This window comes from Falco biarmicus, chromosome 7, assembly GCF_023638135.1.
Source record: "Falco biarmicus isolate bFalBia1 chromosome 7, bFalBia1.pri, whole genome shotgun sequence".
Taxonomy (NCBI): Eukaryota; Metazoa; Chordata; class Aves; order Falconiformes; family Falconidae; genus Falco; species Falco biarmicus.
This window is the reverse complement of record NC_079294.1, coordinates 43,015,523-43,029,868: the sequence shown is the minus strand read 5'-3', so window position 1 is coordinate 43,029,868 and position 14,346 is coordinate 43,015,523. Positions and strand designations below refer to the sequence as shown.

The 14,346-nt window shown below is 41.4% G+C and overlaps 1 protein-coding gene across 2 annotated transcripts in view; it reads right to left on the bottom strand.

Moving 5' to 3' along the window:
* Positions 1–14,346, bottom strand: part of SYNE2 (spectrin repeat containing nuclear envelope protein 2) — a 191,426-nt gene that overhangs the window by 78,251 nt on the left and 98,829 nt on the right. For both annotated transcript variants that reach the window (XM_056346104.1, XM_056346105.1), the window contains exons 59-64: positions 13,966–14,151; positions 12,347–12,469; positions 10,260–10,442; positions 6,228–6,353; positions 3,639–3,833; positions 2,980–3,054 (exon numbers count right to left, since the gene is read on the bottom strand). In XM_056346104.1, the coding sequence (XP_056202079.1) occupies positions 2,980–3,054; positions 3,639–3,833; positions 6,228–6,353; positions 10,260–10,442; positions 12,347–12,469; positions 13,966–14,151 (888 nt within the window). The remainder of the gene's footprint in view (positions 1–2,979; positions 3,055–3,638; positions 3,834–6,227; positions 6,354–10,259; positions 10,443–12,346; positions 12,470–13,965; positions 14,152–14,346) is intronic.

The following is a 14,346-nucleotide window of genomic DNA, read 5'->3' as shown; positions in this document are numbered from 1 at the left end:
TCGTGCCCCAGCCTGTATTGATACTGGGGGCTGCCCTGACCCAGGTGCAGGACCTTGTTGAATCTCATGAGGTTCACACGGGCCCACTTCCCAACCTCATCCAGGCCCCTCTGGATGGTATCCCGTCCCCCAGGCGTGTCACCTGCACCGCTCAGCTTGGTCTTGCCTGCAAACTCGCTGAGGCTGCGCTTGATCCCACTTGTAGTGTTCGAGAAGCCTTAAAGGGCAGCACCCACTCAACCTACAGTGGTCCTGGCCCAAGACCAAGACAATGCTTGTAACATTGATATACAGAAACAAACAATTGCAGCTATCATATTGGGACACTATGGAGAACAGAACACAATGCCAGCAAAATCGTAGCTGACTGCATCTTAGATGCTGATCTTCTCACGTACAAAGACAAGCTCTTCCAAAAATCATCCTCCAACAAAAGGCACATTTTACAGCCTTTCCAGGAATTAGGTGAAACAAATTGCTGCTATCAAGTGTGCCTTTCTATCTTTGGGATTTTTGTCAGACTAACAAGAATTAATATAGAATCATTTAGGTTGGAAAAGACCCTTAAGGTCATTGAGTACAGCCAATATTGTGCCACAGGAAAACAGATTTTAAATGGCAAGATTTAGTGTAATATGGAAGATGGAGGATCTGAATAAGGACATCATGTCCTGCACTTCTGCAGTTCTTCTGCTTTGCAGACTTCAGCAATACTTAGGATTTGCGCAGTTCTTTTCCACAAAGATGCGTTCCCATTGCCATGGAGATAAACCTGACTGTGTTACCTGAACTATGCTATCCAACAAGGTACCAGAAGACCAGGAGACTGCACTGTCTTCCTCGTGCCTTTCATCGTCTCTCCCTGAAGGCCAAAAGCTTGCATCTTTCTCTGCAGCTGTACCATAAGAGTCAGTCTAAAGAGAACGATATTGTCTCAACATTGCTAACAGAGACCTGGAGATGGAATGTGGTCCTCACGGACACTGAGACCCAGAGACCTTGGGAAGGAGGACTGCACAGTACAAGGAGTACTATGCTGCTTCCTGCTACCCAGCACTGGAAGGAACAACTACAATAAGGCCGCATAACAGCTGTCCAGAAGATGGATCACAATCATTGTCATGACAATGAACCAGAAAACATAAACTTCAGGTTAACTTTCTACATTATAATATCATTATAATACAAAAACACACCTCCTGGTCTGAAGCCGCCCGCCTCTAAGGCAAACCACGCCTGGGGCACTCCTCTTTGGACACGCTGGTAACCGGTAACCCTGGTAACCGGTAACCCTGGTAACCGTGCTGGAGAAGGCAGAGACTGGCAACAATCCATGGACCAGAGGAGCAGCAAGGTGTGTTGCTTGGCATAAATGATGGCTCCTTAGCAACCCAACTTCGGAAATCTTCCCCGCCAAGGATCACGAGGATCGGAAGGACCGGTGGGATGCTGCCTGGACCTGGGACCATAGGGACGCCTTGGACCCGTGGTGGTAGCTATAATCCTCTTTCCTTTTCTTTTTTTTCTTTATCTCTTCTTCACTTTCTGTCTTTCTACCTATTGCATGCCGCTTTATGGGCAAACAATAAAATTGTGCTGTTTGACTGAAGCATAACCCTTGGCGTGGTCACCTTGATTTTTTGTGCTTCGAGATCATAGTAAATGAACCACCACGAGTCCACTGAGTGGACCGTGACATGTACTTCCCTTTGAAAGCAGTAACAGCTCAGCATTAGCTTGTGAGCAGGAAGCTCAGATATTCCTTCAGGCAATGTAAATTACTGCAACACCTTTAAGTAACACTTTGATATATTTCTGCCTTGTTTAACTATCTTTATTGTCTTTTCTAAATCCCACCTCTCCCCTTGCTCTATAGCTTCGCTGCAAGGGTAATGGCAGCTGGATGAAACCGATAGATTGCTCTAGAAACCTCAGAGTATCCTCATTGTTTTCACACTATTAAAAAAAATTTAAAAACCCCAAACATCAAGAAATAACCTTTCTCCTGTCCTGGACCCTAAGTGTCATGTATACCAAGAACACTGCACCAGTGAAGGTGCAGAACCAGAAACTTGAAACTGAACTGCTTGGATCAGACCAGTAAGACACAGGTCTATCCAAGCTGTCTGGACTTCTTTGCATGGTCTAGCCATGGAGTTTCATCCTTGCCTGGCCTAAGGCAACCCCTCCAATACTCTTATCACCTCTTTGCCACATTCCCTTTTGATTCTTGTTGCAAGGATGTAGCAAAAAGACTAAATAATATTCATAGCCAGGACTTCAGAGAAATGGAGATTCTTCAAAACCTGGTTGAGGCCACAGTCCCTCCCAGGAGATGCAGATGACAACAGCTGCTCACTACCAGCCGGCTGTAAACTGCTCTACAAGTGGGTAGCCAAGCTATAAGCTCACCAGCACTTCTGCACATTTCTGATTTCATTCGAGTATATCTCATTTAGTCCCTAAGGTGCAGGAAAGTGTGCAGAAGGTTTTATGGGTTAGGTTTTATGGGTTTATTTTTTTTCTTTTTCCAAAAAGCTATAAAGCTAATTTCATGTGAAACTTCACTCCCAGCTTTGCTCCTCTGCAGTTCACCTGGAGTCTGAAAGGGCAACCCAGATTCAGAGCAACCTGTTGAGCAGCATCTCCTGTTCTCCCAGAAATCTCTCCTGTTTTAACTTCATTCCCAACAGTCAGATCATGCCTTTTTTTCTTAACACTTTCATAAAGAGGTATTACTGCATAAGTAATCCCATCAAAAGCAGGATCACACATTACAGAATGAGGTGCTGTGTGATATTGGTATCATAACATCAGTAGGTTGGCCTGAGTGCAATTTCCTAGTATCCTGGAGCAATAACAGATATTTTAATTTGTTCTGACGTATTTCAGATTTATACATTTTTCATAATTTGTCCTGTACCAAAATCTTGTATCTTACATGTATAGCTGTATATGTAAAATATATACTGAACTCACCTTGCTGTGGACAGAACAGTCTTCTGATTCTTCGTCTAAGGAAGGTAGAAGAGACATCATTCCTCTTTTTTTCAACTACAAAAATACACACAAAGAGACAACCCAGTTATTCATGACAAGAACAGTAACATCCTCTTCTCTTTTGCCTGTAAGCCACAAGAAAGTTACCACTTGGAGTCCACTTTTGGAGAAGCACTGAAAATCTGCCACCCTGCATTAAAGTAATTGAAAGCTGCAGGTACTAGGCACCACTGAAAATCAGGACTTGTCTCTATGCTGTAATGTTTCAACATGGCAGCTATAATTGGGACAAATTTCATTTTGCTTCATGAAAACAATTTACCAAAAATCCCAGAACAACTGACTATCAACAAAACTACATATCGAGCATTTTGCTGTTGATTGCTTGGTGCAATCTTCATGTTGGATCTGCTCATGCTAAAAAATAAACAGAGGCACACCTCTCCTGCCTCCTCCTAGACATGCATCACACTTAGTCCTTCTGGGACCATTCAGAAGCACAAAGGGGAGGAGAAATATTGATTCACAGCTGCAAGGGTGCTCCCCTCTCACATGCCACTCCTCCTGGAGGAAAAAGGGTTATTTACCTTCCCGCTTTGGCTCTCAGGTAAGTGATCACAACGTGGTGCTCCACTTACCTGCTGACCAGGAACATCAGACCCCATCAAGTCACTTTGTGCTAATACAGAGGCTGTGGGTTCACTGTCTGATTCAGGCACTTCTTGCTGTAAGCGCTGGTGAAGCTCAGACATTGAATTCTTCATCCCAGTAAGGATATCTTCCTTTCTTTGGCACAACTTTATGATTTCTTCTTTTACAGCTTCCATTTCTCCCTAAGGAGCAACAACATCTGTAAGCATCCATTTTTCTTACTTAACCAAACAGTAATGTAACAGATGATACTAATGATGCATCTTACTGGGACTGGGGCTGTTTCCCCTTTTTCCTTTTTCAGGGCATTGGGACAGTTCCCCATTGTCACTGCAAGAGATGTCCAAAGACATGCAAAACAGCAACAACAGATTCAGCTCAGGACAGCACTTGCTGCCTGTAACACAGAAGTTGGTAGTCTGGAAGGAAATGCGAAAGGCTGGATAACTAATTCTAACTAGGTCCTGCATAGCCATGGGAATACAAGTTTCCTTCAGGACAGAGGGAATGCAGCTGGGTTACATTACTCTGTGTGTCAGCGCAGGTCATGTTACCTGTAACTACCTTCTTTGGGAACCTGACAGAAAACACTTGGGATAGCCTTGATGGGGGCAGACAGCAATAAGGGTAGCCCAGGGCTGAATCTTTGCTGAAGTTGGCCTAAGAGAAGGAAACAAGCCATTTGGTGGGCTCTAGTGACATGGCTAGGGGCAAAACTACCCCACATATTTGAATGAGATATTGGGAGCAATGGTCCCCAACAAAGTACAAGGAAAATATATGATGTTCTGTGGGGATTAAACAATAAACCAAGTAACTCTGTACTAACAAATAACAAGTAACTTTGTACTAACAAAACTAATAAATCAGTCTTGATTGCCTCCTGGGCCATGGCTATTGCTCTAGCCGGTGTTTTGCCCTTCGAGCTTTCTGCTAGAGCCTTTTCTTACCACCCAGTCTCCAGGTGAGCACAGAAAGCACAACAAATAAGAGTAAGGCAGGGCAAGGAATAAAATTACCTACGCCCTGCGTTCCTGGAAGTGCTAAAGCTCTTTGAAGCATTGTTGCTTGCTCAGAAAACTGAAACTTGGGGCTAAATATCCCATTGCACACTGGGCTCAGTCCATCAGAGCAAGCTTTGATGCTAGGCTTGAAATAAGAACCACAGTGATTCCTTATCATGCTCTACCATGAAAAATACTATGCAAGTAATAATCTGTGACAGATGAAAACAGGAAGACTGCTGGTTCTGTCTCAGCTACAGCTTCTTCTCTTAATAACACTAGTGCAGCTGCATGACAGGGAAGGTGGAAGGAGATACCCCAGCAAATTTTCAAAGGGCATGGAAACTCTGCTCAGAAAAGGATGTTGTTTTCCTTTTGTACACTCAAAAACTCAAAAATCTTCCAAAGGTAGAGGCAAGAAAATGTCACTGGAACCAAGAAACAGCCATCCATGGTAATTTGGCAGATTTTAATAAATGTGCACCAAGAACAGTATTTCTATTCATTGCAAGAGGAGACTTTACAGCACATGTTTACCAGCTACTGTTTTGCAAACTTAATTAGCCAAAAACTTCCTCAGACACCAAATTTGTATTAGCATCACTTTTTCACCTGAAGTCCCTCAATAAGATAGGCAATTCCATTGCCCACTTCTATTATGAAACGCTACAATTATGAAACACGTTTTCTTTTAAAACAAGAGCTATTCAACAGTAAGTCCTACGCTCAAAGACAAAAAAAAGCAAGAATCAGGAAATTAGTCATGCTTAGTACTAGCATCAAGTCTCCAACATCCAACCACCTGAAAGCAGAGCAGCTATGTACTTAGGAGCCTACCGAGTTATTATAGTTATTAGGCAAGTATAATGTATGTATAATAACTTTATCGTGACTGACTGCAAACAGCCAAGCATTTCAGAGGCACTTTATAAACAGTTATTACACTTAATTAGTCATTTCCTGACTTCTGCAGTGCTGTCCTTAAAATACATCTTATTTTAGCATTGAATAATCAACTCATCCACTGCAGAAAGCCCCTGACTGTAGAAAGAAAAGCAACACACGTTTATCTGTTGATGAAAACACAGTGTGGCAGTGAGGACAAGGAAAGGAGTGTCAAGAATCTAACCCTAACCAGAAACACCGAGAGCACCAACGCATGGTCAGTGATCAGAAATGGTCTCAGTTCTCTCCTTATGCACTATCCCAAGCTGCTACCTCAGCAACATCAGGAGGATGCTGCACACAGGCAAGCTATCAGTGCTACATATTCTTTCACCAAAACAGCCATCATGAAAATAGCTAAATTTTCCTTATAAGTTGATATAGATACAAATGACACATCAAAATCAGTAAGGAGTAAGTAACAAAAGATAAACCCATCCTGCAAACTAATATTAGTTGTAGCGTCTCTTGGTATACATCAATTTATAGTCACACTATGACATTCAATTGCCTGCTTGACTGTGGCAGGGAGGGGAAGAACACTGGTCTTTCTCAGTGCTCTGCATTGTCATGATTAGCGTTAGTCAGGACAAGTAACACACATGGAGAGAAAACAACGAAACCCACCTCTGGACAATGAGTCTTTTGAGCCAGTGGCTGATCTTCATGTGATATTTCAACCAAGTGGTTCTTTAAGAATTGTTTCAACTTTTCAATTTCTTGCTCACATTCTTCTATTTTCATTACAGCTTCCTGTGAAATAGTAAATAGTAATCCTCATAAATAATTTGGAATTAAGCAGTACAGAAACAAACTAGTCAGTAATGCAACAAACTTGTACTGAGGAGTACTGGAGCCTCCTTTGCATCTGTAGTTACATGTAAAAGAAACTGTGTTTGTTCTGCCAACTTTGCACAACCCTATCGTTACTAAGTTTATTATTCATTTGCTAAAGACAAACAAACCGCTTTATCCATAAGGCAAAGTATGACGGTGTATTCTGCCTAGGAGACATCTTTGCTTACTCCAGAATACAGATACAAATTTGGCTATAAAATGCAAATGGAGCATATTTAACACATTCACTACAATGTAGAACAGGTTGGGGGAAAAAAACCAGAGAAATTACAGGGTTTCATATCAAGTTAGAAAGCCTACCTGTTTTTTATTGGTGCTCACGCCTTTACTACCAGCTAATTCTGCACTGACCAAAAATGAACTGTGCAGTACACTAGGCAGACACTGCAGCTCAGAGGATAAGCCAACCGCAGTATCTGACAATTTGAATATTTCCTATAAGAATGATAAATATTCCCACTTCGGGTGAGCCTCCTCTTCTTACATGGCTTACAGGAAAACATATATTATAAACAGCCAAATTCACTTCTACTCATTTGACAGTGACAGGAAAATCTCCTCAACCCCCATGCTTTACTGTTCGTACAGAAATTGGCATCTCCCCACAAACACTGCTCATGTTTGTCAGCCACAGCCTGTCACAATGTCTCAGGTAATTAGGAATTTGTTACATCTACAAATCAGAATATTTTGTGAAAACATTTAATTTGCAGAACATTTGGTGGCTCTGTGTTTTCTGACCCATGGGCTGAGAACCAAAGAATATCCAAGGACTGACTGTTCCTCAGGTGTCTGCAAAAGGTAATGAAGAAAATGCGGCCTATTGTCAACAGGCTTGAACTTACTCTGCTGATGGCAGCACCTGAACAGCCCAACATGTCAAAGAATCTCTCTGCCAAGTCTGCACAGACTCTGCCTTTCAGAGCAAAGAGTCTCTCCTGCTATGAGCAGTAGTAGCAGTGTTGTTCCTTCAGTCAGTTCTTCATAGGAGCACTCCCTCTCAATAAAATGCAAACTAGTAAGGTTCTAAATGTCTGGGGTTTTTTTCACTTACGGGTTTTAAAAGGAAGAAAAATCTATTTTCCCAACTTTAAAAAAAAAAAAAAAGAAAAAAAAAGCCAAACTGGAGAGGAAGATATTTAATTTCGGCCTATAATCTTAATGTCATAGCTAAAGAATCAGAGAAGGAAAAAAAAAAAAGAGTAGGTCTTCTCCTGCTCAGTTTTAATGAGAAACTAAAAGCCCTTCTAAAAGGGAGATTCTCTTACCCATACCTTCACTTCCATGCAAATAGGACTGCCTAGTGATAGGTAAAATTTCCTTGACTAAGTAAAGAACATGAATATTTTGTTCTCCAAAATGGAGACACTCCAGTGTCTTCCATCACAGGCCAGTGAATATAGCCACTTGCCTGAAGATAACTCATCTGTTCCCTGCCTTCCACTGAAGGGCAAAAAAATCTTTTTGTATCCTTTTCCTAATGCAACTTAAATTATGCCATATATGTGGGGTTGAAACTCTTCCTAGAAGTGTTGCTTCTCTTTTGAGTTATTTCCTGCTTAATATCTGCTCTTTACTTTTCATGTTGTGGTGATACTAGAAGACCTACCCATGGAAAAGGCCCACCTGCCCAGAGTGTACACGCAGGCAGGCACTGTATTTGTTATGGAAGAGGTTACTAAAAATGAGCATAGTACATCATCTGGTATGCAAATACTGCCACTCTCCAGCACAGAAAACCGGTAGAAGCAGCTGTGGCTTCCAGCTCCTCTTCCTGATGACATTTAGGTAACGATAGGTGTGGTGCTTGACAGGGCATAATAAAAAAGAGGGCAACTTCCAACACAGATCTAAGTCACCTAAAATTCTGCCCCGAAGCATTTACACTACTTCTTACAGGTTTTTTTTCTGTTATACTTTTCAGCTGTTACACTGCAACTTAATTATACAACAGTTACTAGTGCAATATCCTATTGCATCACCGATAGGAAAATATGGGCAACTGCATCCAAACACTAACATTTCAAAACTAATCCTCAGGACAAAAATAACTATGTCTATACTTGTACAGGAAGACTGCCTTTCATTTGCTGTCCTCTTTATCAGGATACTTGCTACCTTTTTACTGCAGCACTCAAAATGCCGTCCTTTATTAACTTTATCCTTTGTGGCATCTCAGCTGGTGCTAAACTTCTATTGTAGTACTGCTGCTTTCAACTCATTCAACAGGACTGAAAAAACCTTTTTTTTGCACAGGTTGACATCCTAGCTGCCAAGAACTACAATTTTTCCCATCTGTTTTCTCACAAAGAAATTTCACTCAGCTACAGATTGTTAGATGCCTACAAAATAAAGGCAAATCTTGAGCAAAAAAAGGTTACAGCTCCCTTTCAAAAGGGAGAAAAATCTAGATCTTGACCTAATGCTCCACATAAACCAGTTAGAATTCTTATGATAACACTTCATAATTGCAAAACATCCTGTTTCTGATGGGTTTTGAAAATTCTCGAGTATTTAAACTAGTAAATCTCTGAAAAAGTTACATTTTACCACATCCATTTTTCTGACGTAAGAAACTGTACAGACTTACAAAAAAAAGATCATAGGGATCATATGGATCTCACCTAGTCATTGCTTTTTGGAAAACTCCAAGCATGCATTAGTCGTGTAGCATGTCTGAGTTTTCTCTTGGTGTGGTACTCAATCTCACAAACTGAAAATCAAAGATGGACACTCACATTTTAGTTGCGACTTGTGTCTGCCTGGCCTCTGGAATGCCCAGTAAAAAGTTAGATGTTCTAAAGCATTCTACTTTACTGTAATAGGTTTGGAAAACCAAATCAGCAAAGATACTGTATCATTTTTCTAGGCGCTGCTATCATCCTGCTGAGAAATGGATGGGTCACATGAGAATTTTCCCATCTCTGCTGACACGGGAACACGCATAACTGAACTCCAGATTGCTCCCCGAATTAAAACCTTCCTGAGCTGATACAACCACATCATTCAGTGAAGTGCTGCACAGATACTACTTCAGGTCTGGAGCCAGCATAGCTGTTTCATAAACCTTCCTGCCCACGAGTTAATGCTCACTGACCCTCGAGTTAATGCTCACTGACTCACCAGCACTGCCTTCTTGTACAGCCGTGTGTCAGACCGGTGCTGTTGCATCCCTTCTGTTTCCAAACGTAGCCTAGCAAAAGCACCTCCAAGCCCCCTGTCGCACAATCACTTATGCAGACACATTTGTACATGGGACCTTCTGAGGGCAGGAGTTCACCAGCCTCAACACAATGAATTAACCAAGTGACAGTGGTAGAAAATGCTCACTTCCCTGGCTCACTGATTTGGGGACATCATCTTTAGCAAAAGACTTTCTGCTGTCAGCAGTTTCTATCTGTTGGCTGTCAACAAGAACTGACACGTTCAAGATAAGTTTAAGCACTTGAACGTTGCAGATTTGAATGCCTGCATATAACACCGGACCTCAATCATCAGTTGTGGGTCATAACACACCTGGGCCTTCATTTCTTCTACAATATGCTAAAACACATGGTGTCAACTGTGACTGAACTGGAAAACTGAAATGAATTGCAAGACTATCCAGTGTGCCTTGTTGTAGTATCAAATTACACAGAAAAAACCACCCAGAACAAAAAAATCCCCAAACCACAACATAGAAGACACAGCAGGTGTATTATATACCTGTAAAAATTTTGATCACTAGACAATATTGTTATTATAAAATTAAGGCGGTTTCGGTGACAGAAAAAAAAAGGAAAAAGAAATTAAATCAATTACCTCCAATAGGTCACTTTGTTCCTTAGTAATTTTTTCTAATTTCTTCAGTTCTCTCAAGAGTTGTCTTGCTGTTTGGAAGACTGAGAAAGGTTGCATTTTCACCCCTGGTAGCTGAAGTGATTCTTTGTAGGACTGTATATGAGCAATGGTCTTTTGCATGGGACCAACACGGTCAAGTATAACCTATTAGGATACAGGACAGATGATGGATGTGATTCTGAGCTGGAAAAATCAACACTGAAAATTTATATTACTGTCATGATGTGCAAAAGTTCTGTTTGGTGAGTTTCCCATTTAAGAAGGAAGAATATTTTAGTCTTGGAATAAATAAGTGAAAATGCATGCTGAGGTTGTCAAAAGCAAGACAGAGATACAACTTACATTTACCGTTCTGCTTTTTTTTGCATATACATACATAAGGTTTGCACAACAAAAAAAGATCACATTCAGATTAGTTACTATTTACTAAACATGTAATTTCAAAGTAGTGCATCTTTGGCAGTGAAGACAGTTAAAACACTGGTGCAAACCCTTTGATACCACTCTAGCCATTCTGGTTTTTCTTTCTTATGTTGCAAACCAGCTGTGAAATGTCCTACGCTAAACCTCGCCATTTTATAATGGTCTTACAAACAGCCTTATCAACATAGCTGAGATGATGAACTGGGATGGAAGCCAGGAGAAACCTCTGAAGATGGCTTTCCTGTCAAAGACATTTCATATCAGAACACCCCAAGTGGATGCACAGTTTACAAGCACCTTTATCAGTTCTGGATGAACAGAAATGTGCAGTTTCATACCACAATACACATTTTATGGAAGACTTGGTGATCGATCAACTTAGGCAAGACACAATGGCAATAGCAACTCACAACTTCTAGGCTCTAAAGAAATATGAAATCCTACTGAGGTCTCATTCAGCTGGGAACTCCAGAAGAAAAAAATATAAATACAAAGCACCTCTGGGCCTTTTAATTACTAATATTTTTGTTAAATTCCCTTTCAATGTCATTTCAAAGGTTCCAACCTTTGATGTCATTTCAAAGATGTCATTTCAAAAGGTTCCAACTGGAATAGAGATGTTTATTCTCTCATTCATAAGCAGCCTGTATAAGGATTTTTTTGTTATTAGCATACTATCCAAGCTTCAATTTAAAATAAGGAAGTAGGTGAATGTTATTTCCCAGAAGAAATATTACCTTAGGTTTTCCATATAGCGTAGCCATTACAAAATTGTTCTTTGTATAACAAAGCTATGAGGTATGATGACATTTTTATCCCTCCCCTGAAACTGAAGCCACGCTTTTTGCATTTAAGTCAGCTAATGAGGTGGACTGCACATGGTACGAAAGAGAAGATACCATACTACTTTGCTTTACTTCACTCAAGGAGAGAAAGTAAACAATCTGGCCAAGGTATCTTTGCAGTGAAGTCCCTGCATGACGAAATGGTTTTATGGTAAGTCACCCCAGCCTATGTTTCCAGAAATACCTACTAAATTTTGCCTCCTTTAGGGAAAAACAGGGCCTGATCCTCAGACTTTCAAATTACTTAATGTCTGATGCTAACAGACGGTCGGGCAATCCCTTCAAGAAGCATACTCATGGTTTGAACAAAACCATTCTGCTTTAGTAGGGTTTACATTGAGCAGTTGTCCTGGACCTTGCAAACTGGATTGCTTTCAAATGAAGCTAAAGCAGAAGACACTCTCCAGAAGAGTCTCTGAAGACATCCAGCCACTAATGCATGTCTGTTCTATGGGATCAGTCCAAAGTAAGCCCCCGCAAGGCACATGCAACTATCAGGTCCTCTGCACCAACTGTTTTGCCCTACCAGTATGCTCCTCTTGGATGACACTACTTGCTACTGTAGAAATGTGGAACAGAAACTATGGCTGAAATAATACTTTCACTCTTTGACCTGAGGGTTAGAATTTGTGTGATACTAACATTTCAGTCACATACCAAAAACTTGTTCAGGGAGTCTGCACTCACAAAACAGCCTTATGCTTCTGAAAGCATATTTATGCTAACTTATGCTTAAAGATAGGGGGGGGACACACACACTATACAGGGATTTTCACGGACCTGTCCATGTTGAAGTTGGTCTTTAGGAGAAAACTCTAACAGATCTTCTGATGACAGGATTGTCTTCATTTTGGCAATTTCCTTCTCAAACACTTTCACGTGAGATTCAATGGCATCCAATTCCTAGATTTTTGGGAACAAAGAGAGTATTTGCAGATAGTACAAATGCCAAAGCCAGCTTGCATTTCTGCCTTCTGCTTACATCTAAAAAGAAATACTAAAACACAAGTGCAGCACATGCAGGATATGTGAATGGATGTGACCTGTCAAAAGGCTAGTTATTATAATTCCATATCATCATAACTTCTGGAGGAATTAAGTATCTAAAGTTACCTAGTCTATTTTAAACCTTCAATACAGAAAAGTCACGTTATAAATCACCAGTAGTGATAAGACATTTCTCCAGTGGTGACTGTTGTCAGCATAGGAAACTAATTACTCTGTTGTGGCTTCCTATACAAAGACTATTATGTGAGTTGGAAAACGGATCCACATACAGTACAGCTGCTTCTGAACTCTCACGGAGACAAGAGTCATAGAATAAATTAGGTTGGAAGGGACTTCAGGAGGTCTCTGGTGCCGGTCAGAGCAGGTCATTTGGGGCCTGATCCTGGTGAGATTTGGGTATCTCCTGGGATGGCAATTTTAACACCACTTTGTGCCCTTGATCCAGTGTTTGATCAATCTCACTGAAAAAAAAATCTTCCTAATAGGTAGGTGAAATTTCCTTTGTTATGATTTGGGTCTGTTACTGCTCATCTTTTCTCCGCACACCCCAAGAAGAGTCTGGCTGTATCCTGTCTATGGTCTCCCATTATGTAGCAGTAGACAGCAGTAATACCTGCCCCACCCCCACCCCCCCGCCTCCCCCCCTAACTGTCTCTTCTCCAGGCTGAACTGACCCAGGTTTCCCAGCCTTTCCTCCTACATCCTGTGCTACAGTCCCTTGACCACCTTGGTGACCTTTCTGGACTCTCTCCATGTATGTTTATGTCTTTCTTACACTGGGAAACCTAAAACTGGTCACAGCACTCACATATGATCTCACAGGTGCCAAAAAGAAAGATCACTCCCGTGGACCTCCTGGGTACACTCTTGCTCAGGCAGTCCAGGATGCTGCTGGCCTTCTTGTTGCAAGGCCATGCTCCTTTGTTATGATCAACTTGTCTACCAGGACCACCAGCCCTTTTGGCAGAGCTGCTTTCCAGCTGGTTGGCCCCCTGCCTACACTGGTATTTGGACATATTCCCTCCTGGGTGTAGAACTTTGCATTCACCTCTGTTGAACTTCATGAGGTTTCTGTCAGCCCATTTCTTCAGCCTGTCCAGGTGCCTCTTAAGAGGAGCCCTACCCTCCAGCAAGATAAGCCCTTCTAATTTGCCAGTCAACAAGCCCTGCATTTCTCCTCCTAAACAAGGAGTTTCACCAATACTCCTGAACCTTACAGCTTAATTAGATACAAAACACCTTCCTGATGGTTGGTTTTCAAACAATTAATTTCCTCACATGGCACACCTACTAAAACCAGCACACCCTTTTCTATGCCGGCAATATAATCTGTATTTCATAGCCTATGATGAAGCTCTGATAAAAGGCACTTACAGATCACCCAAACTTACATCAGCCACATGCTGGATCTGCGGAAGAATCTCTGCTATCTCATGCTGTAAAGTTGCTACTTGATCATTTATTTCATTTAACTGCTGCATTATGCTGTCTGTTTCAAAGACTGGCGCTAGCTCTTCCAGCTCCAAGTAAACACTGTGTAGAAGTTTTTGCTTTTGCTCCGAGTCTTCCAAAGCCATCTGGAGACAAAATAAGAGCTTAGTTTCATCCATCAATGGTGAATATGAAACTTTCACAGGTTAGGACCAGAAGGAATCAGTTTTAATTCCCTGTATGTCACTGACCGCTGCATATACTCCCAAAAGCTTAGTTCAGACTAAAACACTTCTAAGGGAACCGAACTGCTGCATCCTGCAGGCAGAAAATGGAGAGAC